We start from the raw sequence: 22,217 nt of genomic DNA, 5'->3' as shown, positions 1-22,217 counted from the left end.
AAGTGCACATATGCACATTCATGTACATGCATTTTGTATTATGCATTTATCTGTCTCAATAACAGGTATTTGAGGGGCCAAATTCCTCATTGTGTTGAAGTTTTCCTGTGAGAGCCAGCTTGAAACAACCTGTCAATGGCAACACTTCTTATTATCTGAACTCAAATAGTTTACTGAAGACTTTTTTATATATATAATGAAAATAGCAGTTGCTGATGAACAAGCTTTGCATACATTAGCAAAGAGCTGAATCATCGGCAAAGTCTCCAAAAGCTTTTATGCCTCTCCTTCCTTCCCCCTCCCCAACATCGTGAATCTACATATGTCTTCACCCTCCCCCAAGAAAGAAATCTTGAATGTCAGAATAACTAACCAGAGTATCACCTGAACACCTTTTATGGGGCTAAGGTAATGAGAATTATTCAAATGTAATCATAAAAATTAGGCCAAGCAAGGGGGAATGAAGGATGGAGAGGATTTCTAGTCTGCGCTGAGTTTTGTGATTTTCCGTGCAGTTCTTTTCCTAGGGTCCATGGAAAAATTTACAAACTGCCCAATCCCCTCCGAGGTTTCATGGAGCTCTGTCTCAACTTTTTTCTTCTAAGAATCCCAAAGTGCAAGGGATGGGGAATCGAGTGGGGGCGGGGAGGGCGAGGGGAGTGGGATGTAGGAGCTGGTAAAATGTAAATGAGAGGCTTGAATGGAGGTCCTTAGACTCCTAGATCTCCTAATTCACCTAGATCTCTCAGAGTCCGCAAATGTTCTTTTTCTAAAACACTGTCCCTGCCTTCCTCGGTAGAGACAGGAAAGAGCAAGCAATAGTCAGTCTGGTCTCCGAAAAGCTTCCAGTAGAGGGAGACACCCTGGCGACTCCTCTTATTTGGATGCTGCTGGGGCCTGGAGTGGGTGGGGGTGATGGGGGGTGGGAAGAGAAGGGGGAGTGGGGATAGGGGAGGTGTGTGAAAGGGGGGGGGGGGCTCCGGGGGGCGGGTCCCTGTGCTGCTGACGTCCAGAGCAGTGCTGGGAAGTATAGGCTGTGTTGTCACGCCGGTGTCAGTCTGATGAAGATTGGCATCAGGTAAGCTGTCATTCATTTCCATGTCAGAGACGCTTTTGCAGGCGGCGGCTGCTGCTGCTGCTGCTGCGGGCGGCTGCCTCAGAGCGCGTGTGTTTTATTCCAGTCCCCAAGCCAGAGTATTATTCATTGCGACAGGGCAAGGAGGAGAGAGGGAGAGAGGGAGGAAGCAGGGAGGAGAGAGCGAGGCAGGCAGTAGGGAGGAGGGAAGCTGGGAGCGGAGAAGGGAGAGACAAGGAGAGCGTGGAGTGAGGAGAGAAGCAAGGGGAAGGACTGAGACGAGCTAGACAACGCGGAACCGTGGCGAGGCTGCGGGGGAAGGAGGTGGCTAGGAACCGCGCTCCCTGCACAGTGCATCGGGCCAGGCTAAGCTTGCTTTTGGGGCGCCGCAGCAGCCGTTACTGGCTCAGCATCGGCTGTTCGGGGCCGCTTGCCCCCCGAATGCATTGTCCCAGGGTTCGAGGAGCCTGGCGGGGTGGGTGGAGCGTCACTCAGGACAACTGAGGGGGGTGGGCGGGCAAGCTGGCATTTTAGAGCAAAGGGCCAGGAGTTGAGGATCCGGGGCTTTAGGGGATTGTGTTGGACAATTGGGAGTCGTGCTTGAGTCTGGGGACCCGGGTGGAGGCGGCTCTGGGTTCAGTCTTCCGCGCCGTGGTCCGGCCCTGCACTGGCGTTCTCCGAGCTTGGGGGGAGCGTCTCGGGCCGGCATTTACTCGGTTCAACCAGGCGGGGTTTCGCTTCGGCTGCATGACTGGGAGAAGATTCGGGCCGGGCTCTCGGAGTCTAGCAACCCGAGGTGTTTCGGGGTTGGATTCTAGAAGCAGGGGAAGAATTGAAGGGGATAGAGATCTGTATCAGGGTCAGGGATAGGGGGCTGGGGAGGGAAGAAGGGATAGGTGTTCGTCAGACTAGGGGATCAACGCTATGTGGGGCAGGAAAACTAGGCTCGAAGGAGCGGGAGTCTGTGGACCAGGGAGAAGCTGGATCCGTGATGTCGAAGGCTCCCCGAGAATTACGGAAAAGGTTCTCTAAAGAGGGAAAGGGGTCTGCACTCCTGTGAGGGAGGGAAGACTGGGGGCCAATGCCCTCGTGACCCCAGGGTAAGGAGGGGGATTGTCTCGGGGGCAGCAGCGCCGGGAGTGGGGTGCTTGGTCCCTTTCCAGTCCATTGCGCAAAGTTTGCGCTCCCTCTGGGCTAGGCGTCGCAACCTCCCTGTCCCTGTGGAGATAGGAGCCAAATTGGCCTGCTCTTCTCGAAGGGGCAGGGCAGCCGAGACTGAGGGAGGCACTTCCCAGACAGGAGGAAGATCAGGGCTGGAAGTTGGGGTACCGAACCAGCTCCGATAAAGAATTAGAGTGTTAGTGCCAGGATGGGTTTATTGTAGGACTAGAACTGAATGTAAAATTACGGTTAAAAGACCATGATTTCATAGGAATTGAAATGATAGAACCTAGGCCAAAGTTGGAGATTGGGGTAGGAGCTGGAAGATTGAAAACGCATATCAGATTGGAGTTGGAAGCCTGGGGCTGAATTTAGGTTTGGGTGTTCCACACATTTTGAATCGGAGTCGGAGGAAGACTTGGTCAGAATTTAAGATGTGGCGATAGGATCAAGGCTGATTCCGGCTTTGAGACTGGAAATTGCCCTTTGATTAGGTAGTTTTAGACTGTCGCTGAGTCTCCTTACCCTTAGGTGTGGGCAGAGAAAGCATTTTTGAGAAATGATGAAAGTAGTTGCTCCTGCCCCATAGCTTCTGAGGAATCCATGTTTCTGTTTGTTCTTTGCCCTTATCTCGGTTCCACGCAGCATCCTTGAGTTGGGCAAGGCGATTTGGGGAACTTAAGGAGTCAGGGGTTGGGGCGAGGGACTCAGACTGTGAGGGAAGCAGACTGGGACTGGCCTAGGTCCAGAGCTCTGGGTTGCGAAGAGTTTAGGGGAAAATTAGAAAGAGGCAGCTTAGCTTCTCACCGCTGAGGACTGCTGGCCGGACTTAGTCCCCGAAGCGCTTTTCTGCATACGCAGTGACGGGATTCTGGGTCAGCAATAAGGGTGTGAGATGCATGGGCCGCTTTGGTACCTTCTGGGAGCCTGGACTGGGGTTAGGAAGAGAGTAAATGCGGTGCTAACGTGCGGATGGGATGCGGGACTTGTGATCCGAAGGTTTGATTGGGCAGCAGGGCTAATTCCGAAACTGCGGTTGAAGCATTGGACTCTGAATCTGGATGGGAATACTAGATGCCAGAAGCTTTCTATTCTATAATTGTTCCTCATCCAAGAGTGTAATGCCGGAGAAACTGAGGCAGGAGAGAGATTAGAGAGATTTAATATTTTATTAATTGGAGAGTAAGATTGACTGGACAGGACTCTCGTCTCAGATTATCCAGTACTGTATGGGAGAATCACAAATCTTTAAGTACTTTTTGGAGACAAAGAAGAAGGGAGGGAAAGTCTTTATCAGGGAGGGGAAACCATAAAACCTAAAAATTCCAGAGACAAAGAAGTAAAGATATCATGGGTTGGTCTTGGAATATTCTAAGGGAGTATTGTAAATCCGTAAAAGAATCAGGAGATCTACTTTTTATCTTGCTAATTTATAACCTGAGAGCTACGTGACAGAACAGTAAAGGAAACTGGGACAGGGAAACTGAGTCAGGCCAGTTAAAGAGAACTGTGGCATAACATTCCACACTCTTTCTCCTAAATATTCGAATCTTCGAAACATCTTCCTTTTTGATACCCAGGAGGTTTTAGTACCATAATTTTGACAGATTCCACCTGGGAGCGGATAAAACGGACAAGGTTAGAGAAGATGCAAGGGCCTATGGCAAGGGCCAGGAGAAGGAGAATCAAGGGTCCTATGAGGGATGTAACAAGGGTTGTAAGCCACGGGGAAGAATTAAACAGTGACTGGTACCAGTTCTTTCCTTGCCCCTGCTCCAGTCGTCTGGACTCAAGATTCTTACGAACCAAGGCCAAACTTTCTCTGATCACCCCAGAGTTATTAGCATAAAAACAGCATTCCTCGTTTAGGGCAGCGCACAGGCCTCCCTGTTGCAGAAATAGCAGATCAAGTCCCCTTCGGTTTTGGAGTACCATCTCGGCCAAGGAGTCAACCTGGCTTTCCAGTTTTGAGATGGATGACTCGATCTGAATCAGGTCAGTGGTCATCTGTGCACTTAACTCAGCATACCCAGTATCGCCTTTCAGGAGGGCTGCAGTGCTGAGGGCGGTAGTGCCTGCCAGCCCGAGCCCTACTATGAGGGGAAGGAACGGCAGAGCCCGTTTCTGTCTGGTAATCTCCAAGGGAGAGAAATGGGACTGGAAGAGGCCCCATCCCTCCCCTCCTGGAAGAACAGACAGGCTGGGAAACACTGCTATCAGGACACAGAATGAATCTGTCCTTCTGAGGAGGGTACTAGAGTAGGCACACCTGGTCAATCCATCTCTACAGGCAAACCATGAACCTTCAGGGGCTTGATACCAGACTGCAACATCTGATGAGGAAGCTGAAACATTAATCAAGGAACCGGGGTTACAGAACTGGAGGAGAGGGTCAGAGAGATTCGTGGAGGCAGTCACCAGGCAGGTGCCTATACCTTGGATATTTCTGAGAGTGAGTTTAGGTTGTTCCCAGGAACAGGTAGATTGAGAGGTGGTTCCAGGAACTGAGTCTGTCAGGGCAATCCCAACAAAATAAGGGGGTTCAGAATTAAAACAGAGCCAGCAATCTCGGGCCAGCTGGGGATTTGTGGAGTTCAAATAGGAGTGCACTATCGGTAACAATTCAAGCATAGAGGGAGAATCAGACGATTCAGAGGGGTTGTCAATTGGGACTAACAGGTCAGAAGAAATAGGGGGTCTTTTGGTCCTGGCCAGGTCCTGCGGTGCCAGGGATGATGGTGGCGGGATAGGTTCGGCCAGGACTGGTGGTCTAGGTGGGACTAGTATAGCAGTCAAAGGTCCCACAGGCTTGGAGAGAGGTGGGTCTTTACACTGGACTGTGAGGGAGTAGCTGAATTGAAGACCGCTACCTGTCCGGGACCAAAGGGTGAAAGCTTGGGACTGCTTCCACTTCTGGTGGGACGGTTCCTGGATTGTTAGGATAATTCGGGGGGGATACAGCGAGGTCTGGGCCTGCTGATCAAAAGTTTGGATAGTCAGCCTGAAAGAATCGTCAGGGAGGGAGCACCACCAAGCATCAGGGCACAGTCGAGCTGGAGGATCTATTAGGGCTCTGAAGTAAAAGCAGGGAGCCAGGGAGGAATCTATTGTCATAGAGGGTTCTAAACCTGAATAATAAGTGGCAGAAAGACTGGGACCCCCCTCAAGATTCCTAAAGGTCATTGTCCATATGGTCTTTGGGGCATGTGGGTTTTCCAAAGCCTTAGAAAACATAGGGAGGAGGAGAAGGACTAAGGAAAATCCCATAATGACAGTACAGCGGGAGGAACGGCGAAGGGGAAAGGGGCCTCTAGGGGGGGATTATGCAAACAGATTAGGGTAATCACAAACAGTAACAAAGTAAATACAAGGATTGAATTTTCCCAGGATTTTCCCACCCAGTGTCTTTTCGGGGAAATCAAGGACCAGAGGAACGAATCAGTCTCAGTTTCAGGGGATCTTCACCGATTTCTGCTTTCCATTCAGTGGTGACAGCTGGTTTCACTCGGCTGTGGTGAATCCAGGCAGGGATTGATTCAACTTTTACAGCAGTGGGCGTGGTGAGGATCACAGTGTACGGTCCTTTCCACCTGGGCTCCAGACCGGAGGTGGAAAATTTCTTTATCAGTACTGCATCTCCAGGCTGGAATGTATGTACGGGGTCAGTATGAGGAACAGGAAGGGCCTCACGGACAAGGTGGGAGATGTCTTTCTGAGTTTTCTGCAAGGCCTGCAAAAACTTGATAAGGGAAGAGTTAGAAATTTCAGCCATCAAGTCTTCCCTGACCAAGGGCAGAATTGGAGGGGGTCTCCCGAACACAATTTCAAAGGGAGTTAACCCTAATTTGTTAGGAGTGCATCTACTCCTCAGTAATGCTAGTGGCAGGAGCGAGACCCAGGAGTTCTGGGTCTCTAGGACAAGCTTTGAAAGGAACTCCTTAAGTGTTCTATTCATCCTTTCCACTTGCCCAGAGCTCTGCGGCCTATATGCGCAGTGGAGTTTCCAATCAATGCCTAGGGCTTTGCTGATGCCTTGTGATATTTTGGCAACAAAAGCAGGCCCATTATCAGATCCTATGGCTACTGGAAGACCAAAGCGGGGCATTAACTCATTTAGTATCTTTTTAACCACTGTGAGAGCTGTTTCATTTCGGGTGGGAAAGGCTTCTGTCCACCCTGAGAAAGTATCTACAAATACTAACAGATATTTGTACCCAGCTGTTGACGGCTGTACCTCAGTATAATCTACCTCCCACCTTTCTCCAGGAATTTGTCCTTTCAACCTAATTCCCACACGTGCCTCTATAATTCTTTTCATATTTACTCTAGCGCAAGTGTTGCATCTATAAATATAACTTCTGATCAATTGGCTAACATCCTTTATAGTGGGGACCGGAATGGATAAGATAGCCTGTATACGTTCAGAAGACAGGGAACGGTGGCCAGATTTGAGAACATAGCCCAGATAAGACACTTCATGGAGGCAAAGCTGAGCCTTCTTAGCAGAAACTCTGTAGCCTAGGGATTGAAGGAGATGCAAAAGGGCACGAGTTGCCTGCAAGCAGAGAGATTCATCAGGGGCTGCAAGGAGAAGATCATCTACATACTGGATCAGAGAGCAATAAGAATGCTCCTTACGAAACGGTTGGAGGTCCAGATGGAGAGCTTCTCCAAACAAAGTAGGAGAGTTCTTAAAACCCTGTGGCAGCCTAGTCCAGGTAAGCTGCCCCGAAGATTCCCCTTGGGGGTCTATCCACTGAAAAGCAAAGAGAGGCTGACTGACTGGCGCAAGGGGTATAGAAAAGAAAGCATCCTTTAGATCTAAAACAGTATATACAGTATGAGTAGGAGGTAACAAGCTGAGTAGGGTATAGGGATTTGGAACAGTTGGGTGGATAGTTTCAACCCTTCTGTTAACTTCCCTAAGATCCTGAACAGGACGAAAGTCCGACGATCCAGGTTTTCTGACTGGTAATAAAGGCGTGTTCCATGGAGACTGACAGGCTATTAAGATACCAGCTTCCCTTAATCGATTAATGTGAACAGAGATACCTAGAAGGGCTTCTCTTGACATAGGGTACTGCTTGACAGAAATAGGAGAGGCAGTGGCTAGAAGCTGCACAACCACCGGTGCATGATGAGCAGCCAGACCCGGAGGGTTATTTTCTGCCCACACCTGAGGAAAATCGGTTTGCAGCTGAGTAAGAAGGGGGGAGGGAGCAGGAGAGGGCGACGCAGGGGAAGCCACTAAGATATGTTCAAATTGGAGAGGTAGGGTAATAAGAAGACGCTCAGGACTTGGAGGATTTAAGGTTAGAGAAGCCTGATCTTCAGAGAAGGAAATAGTTGCCTGAAGCTTTCGAAGCAAGTCCCTACCCAGAAGAGGATAAGGACAGTCTGGCATGACCAGAAACGAATGAGTGACTGTGCCATGCCCTAGATGGACTGTGCGTTCAGTAGTCCAGGGATAAGAAACAATTTTACCAGTAGCACCTTGTATAGGGGTAGATTTTGAAGATAATAGGCCCAAAGGTTTTGTTAAAGCAGAGTAGGTAGCTCCAGTATCTACCAAAAATTCAACAGGCTGACCCCCAATTTCTAAGCATACCCTAGGTTCTCCGGGGTCTAAAGAAAGAGAGAGAGAACCAGGGCTCCCTCAGTCTGTCCCCTCAAGAGCGAGGACATCCTTGGGACGATTTCGGATCGGGCATTCGTTCTTCCAATGCCCATGTTTCTTACAATAGGCACACTGGTCTGAGCCTAACGGCTGCCGCCCACGAGGGCGCTGGGAAGTACTCCTAGGGAATTTGTTTGCTTCTCTCATGACCGCCACTACTGCCTTAGCGCATTCTTTACCTGCTTCCGTAGCTGGTGCGTCTCGGGTATTAAAGACCTTCAGAGCTATCTCGACTAGTTGAGATATATTCATACCCTCGAACCCTTCTTGCTTTTGTAATTTCCTACGTATATCTGGGGCAGACTGACTAACAAATGCAATATTCACAGATCTATAGTTCTCGGGAGCTTCTGGGTCAATAGTGCTATAGGTACGGTAGGCCTCATATAAGCGCTCCAGAAATGCTCCAGGAGATTCCTGTGCACCCTGAACAACCTCAGAAATCTTAGTCATATTAATAGGTTTCCTTGCTGCTGATTTAAGGCCTTGGAGAAGGTATCTATGATAAGCAGAAAGTGCAGTACGACCTTGCTGGGAATTAGGATCCCAGGAGGGCCGTTCGGAGGGAAAGCTAGCTTCTACCTGAGCTCGATGCTCCTCTACAGACCCTCCACCCGGTCCCAGGACAGCTTTTCTTGCTTCCCTTTTAATCTTTTCTCTTTCCTCTGTAGTAAAGAGAGTAGTAAGGAGCTGCTGACAATCATCCCACGTGGGCTGGTGGGTATGGAAAACAGATTCAAGAAGGTCAATCAAGGCTTGTGGTTTCTCAGAAAAAGGGGGATTTTGAGCTTTCCAGTTATAAAGATCATTTGTAGAGAAGGGGACATAGACTAAGAAGGGGACCCCTTCTGAGCCCACCATTTCCCTCAGAGGCAGAATAGATTTGGGGAAAACTGGGGCTTGCTGAACAGATCCTGAAGCATTATATGCAACTCCACCTTGAGTACAGGAAGGTGAGAGAGTTAGGGGGGCTGAAGGGCTAGCCGGAGTGGGAAACGGCACAGGAGGGACAGAGGAGAGAGAAGGCAACTGAGCAGGAGCTGGCACCTTGGTGCTGGCTGTACCAGGCCCTTGTATAGGAAAAGAGGGAGCCAAAGGGCCAGGTGGTGAAAAACCAGGCTCAGGAGGGTTTTGTCCTTCAGGTGGTATTTCGGGCGGGGAGTTTCCAGGCAAAGGTGGATACAGACGTACGCCCAGATACGGTGGGGGAGGGGGATTATCTAAGGGGTCTTCCAGAGAATCCTGTAGGGTTTTTTTTTCTGGTGGTTTACAACTTTCCCTGTCTGTCCTCAGGGTCTGTGTGATCAGAATACGAATACCATTTGTCATGGTCGCAGCCCTCAGCCAGGTAGGGGGGTAAGAGACAATTTGTAGCCAAACATCAATGTAGGGGTATTGATCTGGATGGCCAGGTTCACCAGTCCGGAGAAACTGAGGCAGGAGAGAGATTAGAGAGATTTAATATTTTATTAATTGGAGAGTAAGATTGACTGGACAGGACTCTCGTCTCAGATTATCCAGTACTGTATGGGAGAATCACAAATCTTTAAGTACTTTTTGGAGACAAAGAAGAAGGGAGGGAAAGTCTTTATCAGGGAGGGGAAACCATAAAACCTAAAAATTCCAGAGACAAAGAAGTAAAGATATCATGGGTTGGTCTTGGAATATTCTAAGGGAGTATTGTAAATCCGTAAAAGAATCAGGAGATCTACTTTTTATCTTGCTAATTTATAACCTGAGAGCTACGTGACAGAACAGTAAAGGAAACTGGGACAGGGAAACTGAGTCAGGCCAGTTAAAGAGAACTGTGGCATAACAAGAGCAGCCATCCTCTTTCAGAGCTCTGTTCTCATCGGGCAGATTTTCTTCTATCCCTTCTCCTTTCCTTCCCCTCCCCCTCCCTTCCCGTGTGCCTAACCCAACCCGGTAATCCTGAGCCACTCCGTTTTGGTGCGAGAGCTGGTACAACAATTCAATCCCGCAAAAATCTATAGAACCTCCTATTGAGTCACTGCCGGATAGTTACTGTTGACTTTTTATAATTTCATATTTTCCAGTTCACTGAATTCTAGAGAACTTCGAATTTGGGGCAGGTTTAGATCACTTAAAGTTAGCTTTCTAAATCTGTGAAATAATAGTTTTTGAGCATAAAATACCCAGAATGTCCATCCCGCCGAATTGAGCAGTGGATTTAACCCTCAGAACCTTTGGAGCGGAGAAGTCCTATTAGTCGCTCTAACTCCATTCTCCTCTCCTCTTCTCTGTAGAACCCTAGGACGAGGAAGTGCAGAGATTCCCTAGATTCAGAAGAAGCGAAAAATGAATCTTAAAGTATTTGTGTGTGGGGTGGTGACATGAAATGTTCTTTGAAATAGGCAAATAAATCCAAAATCTGGCTCTCCCTCCATTTCCAAACCAGCCGGAGAACTCCGCAGGCAGCCTAGGGATCAATGAGTAGAAGTAGGTTGGGCTAGACATGGGGGGTGGGGGGGGCTCTCTCTCCTGTTGTTTTCTTGGCCTGGAATGTGTATGCGTACTCTCCCGCGGAGAGGGGCACTAGGGGGAGGGAGACATGACCCCAGGAGGGTCCCCCAGTCACTGTTTATCCATTGTACTCGAGAAAGGAATGCAAGGGGAGAGAAAGAAAGTTTGCTTCAGAATAAGGGGCAGAGGGTTAAAGGAGATCAGCCCAACCACCTCTCAGCAGTAAAATGCATCGTGCAAATTGCACTGAAGTGTACCCAACTTGAGCCTGGCTGTTTTATGATCCTTTCTGAGAGTTTACTGCTCTCTGCTTTTAAGTCTATAGATTGCTTTAAGTTAATGAAAGTGCTGCTTTGAAAGGAGGTTTTTATTGTGTTGCAGTGGCAGAGTCCAGTGCCTACCTTTTACCCTTCCCAAAATGTTTCTTTTTAACAAGAGGGAGTTTACTGGAGCTCCGAAATAGAAAGAGATTAAAGACAGAGTGAAGGGGTAAAGGGGGGGGGGGGGGGATGGTGGGAGGTGAGAGAAAAGGAGAAGGATGACTCCAGTGGACAGCGAAGATTAGAATAAAAGTCAGTTTTTAAGTGAACAAATACTCTTGTGGATATACCTCTTTCATATACCTCTGTGAACAGAATAAGGGATTTCTCCAAGACATATTTTAAAATGTTAGTTGGGGTTGTTTTTTTTCCGAGGATAGTTGCAGTGCCTGACATTTTTCTTCAAAATCCAAACTTATTTCAAACAATATTTCTAAATAATTCAGAGGAACCCTTAAAACACCGACTTGGGGAATAGGGTTTAGGGAGGAAAAATCTATCACTTTGGAAAGGTGATTGTATTAGAAATGACATGCAGGAAAAACAAGGAAAGACTATGGTAGACTGATTTTGAGCTATTTTTCCTTTTTCTGTTTAGCTGGCACAAAAGGCGAGATTACAAGTTTTTTGACTAGCTCCTAACACAGAAACTGCAGCCGGCTGGGCTGTGGCTTTGACCGCATGTCATAACCATTTAAACTGTGGTTACTTGTTTAAAGCTCAAAGCTTCTCCAAGCTGGGTTTCATTAACTCTACACCAGTTGCCTGGAAGTTCAGTAGCAATAAATTGTATAAACACATTTGAAGTAAGTTAGTGATGAAATAAGGAGAATTACTGTCTTGCGAATGGAGAATCCTGAATTCATGAAGTTCTAACTTAACTGGAAACATACTTCTCCCTTGGCCTTGATGTTTATGGGTGTGCCCGATTGTATGTTAACATTTTTTTTTTTTACAGTGTCCATCTTCAACCTGGTGCTGTAACTCATTAGAAACTAATACATGCCTAGAAAGCAGAATTACCCATTTTAAAGGGCCATCGCTCTCAACTTGCTTTATGACCAAAAACAAATGGATCAATTTGGTTTCCTCAGTGTGAATGAAATGCCCCAAGTAACAGCAACAGAAAAAGGACAAATTAGTTTTTTTTTTTTTAAATGCTTGCAGTTTAATATAAGCGCAAAGTTGCTGGGAGTCAAGGTTTCCAAAATGTTTCTAAATTTACCAGCCATTTATTGGACTCTCACCTCCATCTTTCTGAAAATGGCCCCCAATTTCTGTCCTTTGTTACTGTGGTTTTTTTAAACCAGGATGTCTTTTGTGGGTGAGGGGGTATATGAAATTGAGGAAAGTGAAAAGCAGTTTCTTGAGTTTTCCTGTTTCCTAGGCTATGCCTCACAAGGACGGCTGTTCTGTAAGATATATATATATATATAAAAATGTGTGATGCAATTGTTAGAGGTGACGAAGGAGGGGATGTGAAGAAAAGTGTCTGGATCAAATGAAATTCAGAGCAAAGTATGGGGGGGAGGGCATAGATTAAAGGAAGAAGAAAAAAAAAGGAAGAAAAGTGAAAAAAGTTTTGGAAAATGGAATCATCAGAAGTTGGTGCTAGCCCTACCTTTTGACAAACATGCTGTGATTTATACAAATACTTCCTATGAAATCCATAGTTTAATGAAGATTGATATTGAAAAGTTGACTTTTTAGGGAGGAGCTAAAAGCATATCTCTCTATCCAAGTTGTACTACCAAATTGTGTTGTAACTGGGATTTATTAATTTAATTAAAACTAATATCTGATGAAGTTTGGTGGCTTTGGGAAGGAATGATAGAGGATGGAGATGGTCAGAGGAGACAAGCTGGTGGTACATGGGAGGTGAATTTTGTTTATAATGAAAGTATGAAAAATGGGAGTTTTAAATGAAATAGGAGCCTGTCAGGCTGCATAATTCTGGGCAGATTTTTCATCTGTAAAGTGGGATGAATTCCATATACCTACCTCACAGGGTTGTTGTGAGGACTTGCTAAGAAACATAGAAAGGGATGCTTTGTCCCCAAACAACATTGTAACCATTCTAACTAATAAAGAAAATGGGAGCAAATGTTTGAGCCGACCAGCTACATTAATTGGTATGTGTGTTTTCTTTCTGGGATTTGCTAAACTTCCTTCCCTGGGATTTTAAGGAATATTTTTATACTTTGATGAAAGAACTGAAATGCTTTCTTTTGCATCTGAGGATCTGAAAACCACTCATTGGCTTTCAAAAGGGGCAATCAAGGAAGAACTGAGATACTAATCTCCTGGGTTCCCGTTGTACCAGATATAGTGGAAAGAAAACTGAATTTAGCATCAGTTTTGCCACTTACTATTTCTGTGACCTTAGGCAAGTCATGTCACTTATGAACCTCAGCTTTCTTATCTGTAAAATGAGCCAACTGGATTTCTTATCTGTTCCATCTCTATGTTCCTGTTCCTGATCTATACTCTCTTTAATATTGTCACATGCTTAATTAACATATCATCCAACTCATTTTCAGAGAAGCAAAGACTCTCCTAATCCAGGGATTTTTTAACCTGGGTTGTTTTTTAAAATATTTTGATAACCATATTTCAATGTAATTAATTTCCTTTGGGATGAAATATTGTATTTCATGTATTTAAAAAACAATATTCTGAAGCCATTTTTGGCTTCATCAGACTTCCAAAGAGATCCATGGCACAAAGAAGGTTAAGAATGCATAAAATCTAGTCTGAGACGTTTGATGCTCCTTTGAAAGGAGGTGTGTGACACTGGATGGATACCTGAGTGGAGAGAGGTCTGTTCTCTGAACCTCACTTATGAGATATTCTGACAAAGGAAAGTAGGTTCTTGACCAAACTATTTGAGAAATCAACTGGGTTTATTAAACTATTTTGTGGAACTATATTAGAAATGCCTTTGTTTTTTGAAGCTCTTGCATTGTGAATTAGGGAGAGACCATTGTAACTCAAAATTTTGTTTGTCCTTCACATCTTTCAGGGGGAGGGGGAAGGATTTCCCATGTACTTTCCCAACCTTCTTGCTATCATTTTTGGCTCCATTTTGAAACTGGTAAAGGGAGGGGCAGCAGTCTGCCCTATTGGAGAAATTCATAATTTGGAAGACATGATATTTTTGGTGAAACTTTCCTAAGACTTCAGAATCTTCATGAGTTAGGAGAACCAAGAATGCCAGCAAATAAGGTCTGGGAAGAGTTTGTTGCAAACGTGTTGTCTTCTGGGGGATCTGGTGTTTGGCTTGGATGCTGCACAGCAGGGCTGCCTTGCCTGGGTTTCTAATTACAAGAAGGACGTTTCTGCTAAGACCCATCTCACTAAAAACACATCCCTGTGTGTAATCAGAAACCCTAAACCGGGCAGGATATTTTAAAACTGAAGCAATGAAGATTAGATTAAGTCTCCACCAAACAGCTCCATTCTGGTATTATTTTTGGCTGGAATGTGGGGAAAAGCAGCTGGCCCCGGCGCCCTGACCAGACTCGAGGGGGTTTGGATGGGGCCAGATTGGGTGATGGTAGTAACGGTTAATTTTGCTATTTAATATTAACATGACCAGTTGCAACATAGCTCAGCAGAAGCAGTGCCAGTGACCAATGTCAGAGGAAGGCCCTGCCTGTGCCAAATCCAGGTCACTGGGAACATGGGATAAAAATCAGTGGGTCACTGTGCAGTGGAAATGCTTTGTTACCACCTCAGTAGTATCTTTTCTCTTTCCAAATTCTCCTGGCCCCAGTCACACCCTACCCAGCCTCCCCCATTCCATTTCTGGCAAATCCCTTCCTCCAGTCAACTTTCCATCTGGAATGATTTCCCTTGAGAACAATCAGCATTTTTCAGGTGACCTGTGAGGAGAACTTGAGCATACTTCTGCTTTTCTGGGTGTGGAGAAGGAGTAATAGTGGCCAGAATTCCTGTGAACTTTGCCTCTTAATGTTATGAGTCTTTGTATGCCCTCACTGGTGGAGTTTGTCTCATTGCTGAAGTCCCTTCCAATTCAGAGTCTGATTCTGTTAAATTTGTTTTTGGTCATCCCAGATGGTAGTTCTTATATTATCCATCCAGGTTCTTTGCTTTTCTTCTTTCTATCTGTCACTGCCCTGGTTTTGATTCTTTCCCAGTTCATCTCTATCGTCAAAAAGTGAACACTGCATTTTGTAGCCCAATAAATGCCGATATAGGCGCTCCAGTAAAGAAAAAGGAAGAAAATCTCAAGTGGGCAAACCATATATACAAAACCACAATCTCCTAGTTATGGAATTGGAAAGGACCATAAGAGTCATCTAGTCCAATGGTTCTCAAACTTTTGTTCTCAATGTCCATTTATATTATTAAAAATGATTAAGGATCTGCCCAAAGAGTTTTTGTTTATATGGATTATATTTATTATATTAGAAATAAAAACTAGTTTTGAACTTGTAGACCTTTTGAAAGAGTCTCAGAGCCATCTAGGATTTTCTGGATCATACTTTGAGAACCATTGTCTAGTTCAACCTTCATTTTGCAGATGAGAAAACAGATCTAGAGTGATTTGCACAGGGTCATATCAATAGAAAGTGGTAAAGCCCAGATTTAAACCTGGGGCCTTTGGTGACTAAGCCAGTGCATTTTTCATATGAAAAAGATATAAGTTCACTTAGAAAAAGTGCAAACAATTGTATTGAGTCTAAACCAGTGAGAAGAGAAGTACAGAGTAATGGAGTAACCATAATTGAGTTGGTTTCATCAGCATGGGCTTTCCGGATTTCAACAAGCATTTATTAAGAGTGCCTCTGTGCTAGATATTATGTTAAATATTGGAGGTAGGTCTTGGAACAGTTTTAAAGAAGAGGAATGATGCTGTGGATAGGAAGAAGAAGCGGGGGAAGAGTTGAAAATGAGATTAGCCTTTTGTACTAATTGAGATTACCAGTTGATAGGGGACAAAGTAAAATAAGCAGTGTTTTTGTTAAACGAATTCATTTTTCTTTGTTTCTCTTTTCCCCTGCAACCTTAGCAATTCTTGAAGAGTAAAGAACTCTGGATTTAAAGCAAGGAAACCTGGTTCTTCTACTTTATAGTTGCATGAACACAAGCAAGCAAGCCACTTAATCTCTTTCCCCTCGGTTTTCTCATCTACAAAATGAAATGGAAAAGTATTTGTTAGGAGCTTGGTATGGGTTAAGCATTGTGCTCTGTATGCACTTGTGTATACAAATAGAAAATTGAGATAGCCTTTGTTCCTATTCTAATTAGGGGAGACAACAGATAAGGGGTGTTGTGACAAAAGTGCTTTGTAAACTTTAACCAGCAAATCTAAGTTTGTTATCCTATAGGTCCTACAGTGTATAGGATTTCCTTCTTTGCATTCTTGTTTACTAAACAATGCTTTAACAGAGCCTGGCACTCAGGTACTTAATAAATGCTTGTTAAATGAATAGGTTTCTTTTGCATTTGAAGACATATTGGTTAAATCAAATTCTGGGAACTCGTGCCAGTGGCTTAACACATATAAGTCTGACTAAAGGCTAAGTTAGAGCTACCTTGTGAAGAGATCCCTGACAGTCTTACTGGGACCATTCCCCAATCCTTCTTGGCCTTTGCTACCACTCCCCTTTTGTTGTACCTAAGTTCAAAGGACAAAAATTATCCTTCAAACTTGGCCCCATCACCTTCATAGGCTACTGTGAAGGGAATTTGATGTCAGCATACTCGCTACTTGATGTAATGAAAAGAACATTGGAGTTAGAGTCAAGAGAACAGGTTCAAGTCCTGGATGAGGCATTTCTGAGCTTTACGACTATGGACAAATCATTCAAATTTGGTGGTGTACTTTATTGATCTGTAAAGTGGGACTAATAATCCCAATCCTGCCCATCTCATAGAATTGTCATAAGAAAAGTCCTTTCTAAACTTTAAAATTCTTTATAGCTATGAACAATTTTTTCATTAATAATGAATGTTTACAATTAGATGTCACTTCATTTGAAAAATGTAGTCATAGGACAGGATAATGTCTCAACTCCCAGGTTCCATAATTTTAATTTTACTGATTCATTTTTTACATAGATGTGTAGTTTACCCAAACTGAGGAGCCCTTATCAAAGCTGAAAGAGTTTATTAGTAGTTAAGTTCTGCCAAGATCTATTGACTACCAGTATAATTCAAGGGTTCTTATGAGAGAGGATAATGGTTGGGATGAGAGGGAAGTTGACTTTCAAAAACTCTTTGAAAGTCTCTTCTTCCCAGATCAGCATTGTGCTAAACCTTAAAAACTAGAAATCAAATGACCTTTCAGATATTTCTCAAAGCAAGCCTATATTTACTTTTTAATAAAGATGAACACTTCCTCAGTTTTGTATGGCTCAAGTAATAACACTGAAAATAGTTCATATTAAGGTTTGTAACAACCCTATAAGGTTAATGCAAGAATTGATATCCCCATTTTGAACATGGAAAAACAGAGGCTCACATTTTAATAAGTTGAAGAATTAGAATTCAAACTCAAGTCCCCTGACTCCTAGATCAATACCTGTTTATTAAGTGAAAAGTTATTCTCCTGATCTCAAAAAGCTTGTCTAGGTGCTTTATTCTCCTCCTTCTCCTTCCTACTCCTTTGTATGAATTAGTTGAAATTATTTTTCTTCTGTACAAAGAAGAAAAATCAGTAACTAGACAGACAGGTTAAGTGAGGGCTCCATGACCTTATCAAAAGGAGGATTTACTTTTGATTTCTATGAAGTTAGAGAGAGACAGGTATGATTAATGGATAGTATCACAAAAAACAAAGTGGTGACAGAATTGGGGATATTGGGGGTAATGACTACTTTTGAACAATGGAGGTAGGTTGACCCTATAACCTATCAGATTGACCTTTAAAATGAATCAACTGGGAATCCTCAAATTAAGTATTTGTTAAAGGATAACACCCTCAATCAAAACTATGGTCCATTTTGCCTACGATTCTGTTTCTGTCAGTGATATTAAGTGAAAATCATTTAACAAAAGATCATGGTTGTCCTTCATGAGTTGTGGATTCATTTTTCAGGTATGGTTAAGTTCTCTTTTTTTTTCAACATGGAGCCCTCTAGATTCTCTTAGCCTCTATTTTCCTCAAAGACAAGGGGTATGATCCAGACATTCTTCTTCACCCATAAAATTGGAATTAAGGTAATTAATAATTCTAGGGGGATAATTCTGGGGGGAGTATTATCTCTAGGAATCTCTTGATAAACTTCTTAATAATTAAAACTGTCTCAGAATGGAATGGGTGCCTCCAGGCTTCTGAGTCCCCCCTCATTTTGAAGGCTGAATGACCATTTGCCATTGTTACAAATGGAATTTATTATTTGTGTTGGGTTTGAAATAATCACCTCTGAGATCATCTTGGAACATGCTCAGAAGGAAGAATATTCTGTTTGCTTCAAGTTAGAGAGGGGGAAATCAAGGCTCCGAGAATCTAGAGAGCTCGATGTTGGAAAAAAGAGAGCTTAGTCATACTTGAAAAATGAGTCCAGAAAGTACCTATTAGTCAACATGTATTTATTGGATATTATGTGCTGTGTTGAGGATTGGGCAGAATAGAAAACACAAGTGAAATGACATCCCTGCTTTCAAGTAATTTACAGTTTGAAACGAATAGAGAATAATTAAGGATCTAACTTAGTATCACAGAAAGCTGGAAAGGACTATAGAGATCATCTTGTCATTTTATAAAAGGCAAAGGTGAATCTCAGCAAGGTAAAGTGACTTGTCTAAGGCCATATAACTAATAAGGAGCAGGCTCTGGATTCAAATCTAGTGTTTTTCACATTATTCCTCATGGTTTATCTTTACTCCTGACAGGGAGTTTATAGGAAGAGACAAACAGGCAGACAGATGAAGGCAAAGGCAGAAAGAGAGAGACAGAAAAAGAGAGAAACAGAAAGGAAAAAGAGAGAGAGGGAGACACAGAGACATCACTGTGGGCTGTAGCAATGAAGGCATCAAGGAAGAGATAGAACTTGAGCTGTGCCCTAAAAGATGGATAGGATTTCGATAAATATTGCATGATGCAATAGAAAAAGCACTGCCATTAACTATGTGTGACTTTGGGCAAGTCATGTAACCTGTCTGAGCCACAGTGTCCTCGATTCTAGAAATAAAGGGTTTGTATTAGAGGACATCTAAGATCCCTTCCACTTCTAAAATTCAAGAAGGAGAAAGGAGTCCACTGAGTCTTTTGAAGGAGGTTTCCTCCTCCAGATCTGAGGTCTCCTCGTTTTTGGCACATTCACTTGGATTCTTTGGTCTGGTGAGTCATTTCTTCATGGTTGGGACATGATCCCTTAGCTCTCCTTTAAGGGCTGGTATGTGTCCAGGTTGTGGGAGTTGAAAGCAGCTCTGGAGAGAATTTCTTGCCCCAAGGGCTCAGAAGCTTAGAGTTATAGGAAGCCTGAGGGATCTGGGAACTCAAAAAGCCCTTATTTGAAAGCTCTGGGTATGGCCTTTGACTCTGTTATAATGGAAGTCAGGACTTCTGGTCTCTCTTTCCCAGATTTGGTAGGAAAAAGCCAGACACATGGTAGGAAGCTGTCCCCTAGGGAAGCTATCCTTCACTTGTCAATTACCATTCTGGGGGAGAGCCAAACAGCTTGGTGGGATTCCCCCAGCCTTCCCTGGAGTCTATTAATGGGGGGAATTACTTAGCATTTGGCTTTGGCATGGGATTTCTCTGAGGAGGAACCCCTGTTTGGAGAATCCATTCATGGCAGTAAGATAGAGAACTGATACTTCCTGTTAACTTCCAGACTGCATTGTCAGGACCTTTCCCAAGGTAGATCTCATCACTATCTCAATACAGTTATCATTAAATTTGGGGAGCGAAAGGTTAAAGGTCTTGTTTCTAAGAAATTCTTTGATAGAGCCAAGGATGTAAGTAAGGAAAAAGTTAAGAACTCTATCAGGGTTCTTCCTGTGGCTGGCAGCAGTTTTGGAGGAGAAAAGGAAAGGTCCTTTTCAAAGTTGGAAATAAAGGCAAGGGAAAGGGCCTTCCCTGAAACCTGAAGTTCCCTTCTGCTTCAAAGTAGCTATCTCAGGAGCTATAGAAAGAGGTTGAACTCTATCAGGAAAAGTGGAAATTCATGGTTTCAGTGGTACCATGTGAATGCCATGAAGATGAGGGATTTCTTTTTTCTATTTTAACTCTTTAGATATTCTTTCTTCCCTCTTCCTCGTCTTGCATCCCTGTGTGTAGGTGTGTTATTCTATTAGTTTTGGGATTGTCAATGGATCTGAGATTGATGTGGGAAAGATTAGTTTCTAGATTCCCATCCCCTCCTAGTGAATGTAATTACCCTTTGACTCACAAATCCTGGTCCCTTTGAATTCCAATAGAAGATTGGACCTGTCCCAGCCCCACCCTGATCTGAGCCAACTTTGGGGCTACACCCAAAAGCCCCTCGAGCTAAGTCTCCTATTATAAAAAGGCCACGCTGGAAACCCCTCTTTGCAGAGATTCCAAACATGCTAGCCATGTGAGGACCCTCTGTCCACTGGACCCTCTGTCCGGTGCCCTCCTTATCTCTACCTTCGCCTATACTTTAACCTTGCTTACCCAATAATAAACCTCTTTTATCGATCTAGCTCTCAGGCCAATAAATGCTTTTATTGGGAACTTGCTCCCCTACTAGACACCATTTATCACCAGATCCTTGCACCGAATCCAAGGGGGTTGCAGGGGAGCTTTGCTTGACTCCCTGTACCCAAACCTGCCACTAGACCTCAACTAAACCCTAATTTCATTTAAGTACCCCAAATCTAGACCTCAGCAAGATGAAGATAATATTGTCTGTGTTATTTAGTCCTTCAATCATAGCTGATCTTCATGACCCCATTTGGGGATTTCTTGGCAAAGTGGTTTGCAATTTTTTTTTCCAGTTCATTTAAAAAGTTGAGGACCTGATATAAACAGGATTAAATGACTTGCCCAGGATCATACAGCTAGTGTCTGAGGCCAGATTTGAACTCAGAAAACAGTGTCTTCCTGACTCTTCACTATACTCTATCTACTTCACCAACCATGCTATCCCTATTTTATGTATACCATTTATATTTATAATATGTAACATATTTTAAAATTAGAGTTTATAAAGTGAATTCTTCATAAAGACTCTATAAGGTAGAGAGAGCACATTTTTTGAACTTTTACTTTAATTTGTTTTCATTGATCTCTTGTTTTTAATTCACCTTCATTTTCCAATATAATTTTATCCCACAGCCAGAGAAGCACGGGCACACATCCCTTATGACAAAGAATAAAAAAAAAGAGAGAGAGATAAAAAGCAGTTCAGCAAAAATCACAAGTAGACAAGTATGCACTATGTTCCACTAACATAGTCTCCTCCTTCTATAATTAAGGAAAAGAGGTACATTCTTACATCTCATGTATATATTTTTCCTGATTCCACTTACTTCACTTTTCATGAGTTCCCATGCCTTCTTGTATTCTTCATATTTCTTATGATATAGTAATTCCATTATGTTCATGTACCACAATTTATTTAGCCAGATTCTTCAATCAATAAACACTTACTTTGTGTTAAGGTTTTTTTTTCCTACCATAAAAAGTGCTCTGAGTATTTTGGAATATAGGACCTTTCTTTCAATCCCTTTTTTCTTGAAGTATGTGCTAGGTAGTGGGCTCTCTGAGTAAGATGATAAGGAGGTTTTAGTCATATTTACAACATAAATTCAAATTGCTTCCCAGAATAATTGGAGAGGAGGGGAAGATGGTACAAATATTATCTTTATTATTTAAAGAATCAGAAAAGTGATCTCGGCTGCCCATGGTCACTATGCTAAGAGATTTTGGACCTAGAACTTGAACTCAGGTCTTATGAGTCTAGTACTTTTTCCAAGAGGACTCTTATTTTCTACCCTAAGGATTAAATTATTCACTTTGTCAAAATGTTTTCCCAGATCTCTCATGAGAGATGACATTTTGTGCTTAATAGAAGACTGAAGTATGATTATCATATCTAATGGAAGAAGTTAGTTGATTTAAGAGTAAGGACTGTGATTTACTAATAAATCTAAAATACAGCCTACATATACCCACAACTGCAACCTTGCTGCTTAAGTAATTTAAGATTAGTTTTGTACAGTTTGCCTCATACAGAAGTAGCTAGTTTGTTTGCCCAGAAGATCATGCAAGACTAAATCATTTGCCTTTTGTGGACAAACAGTTTGTGTGTTAGCACTAAATGTCTATATTTTGAGTGTGTTTTTTGCTGTCATCTAGTACAATAGGATATCTAGCCTGGGAGGTTGTATAGGCACTATTTCAACTTTGCTTAACTACTTACTTTGGGAGTTAAAGGTGAAATTTGAGGGTCCGACTAGATTCTGCTAGAAGAATGGGTATACGAAACCAACAATGCCATCCTTCAGGGAGCTTTGATCTGGGGTGAAGAATAAAGAAATAGAAAGTAATTTGAGAAAA

The 22,217-nt window shown here is 43.4% G+C and overlaps 2 protein-coding genes across 5 annotated transcripts in view; one reads left to right on the top strand and one right to left on the bottom strand.

Moving 5' to 3' along the window:
• The first annotated feature begins 980 nt into the window (after window positions 1–980).
• PKNOX2 (PBX/knotted 1 homeobox 2) overlaps window positions 981–22,217 on the top strand; it is a 363,592-nt gene continuing 342,355 nt past the window's right edge. For 3 of the 4 annotated variants that reach the window (XM_051986748.1, XM_051986749.1, XM_051986744.1), the window contains exon 1: window positions 981–1,078. The gene's annotated coding sequence lies outside the window, so the exon portion shown is untranslated. Of the gene's footprint in view, window positions 1,079–2,076; window positions 2,176–22,217 lie in introns of those variants that run through there. The other variant, XM_051986745.1, reaches the window with a different exon arrangement.
• Window positions 5,655–8,366, bottom strand: LOC127557326 (uncharacterized). Its single transcript, XM_051990683.1, has 2 exons — window positions 7,976–8,366; window positions 5,655–7,861 (listed from the first exon to the last, which is right to left on the bottom strand). Exons 1-2 carry the CDS (start codon window positions 8,364–8,366, stop codon window positions 5,655–5,657), a joined length of 2,598 nt encoding a protein of 865 aa, XP_051846643.1.

This window comes from Antechinus flavipes, chromosome 3 (genome assembly GCF_016432865.1).
Source record: "Antechinus flavipes isolate AdamAnt ecotype Samford, QLD, Australia chromosome 3, AdamAnt_v2, whole genome shotgun sequence".
Taxonomy (NCBI): Eukaryota; Metazoa; Chordata; class Mammalia; order Dasyuromorphia; family Dasyuridae; genus Antechinus; species Antechinus flavipes.
Note: the sequence above shows the minus strand (reverse complement) of the source record. Positions and strands in the feature narration are given on the sequence as shown.

Excerpts from the sequence above, each read along its gene's own strand:
- LOC127557326 (XM_051990683.1), bottom strand. The coding sequence starts at position 8,366 with ATGACTAAGATTTCTGAGGTTGTTCAGGGTGCACAGGAATCTCCTGGA. Across the intron at positions 7,862-7,975 it reads CTCAGACCAGTGTGCCTATT|ACCCCGGAGAACCTAGGGTA; the intron begins GTAAGAAACATG and ends CTCTTTCTTTAG.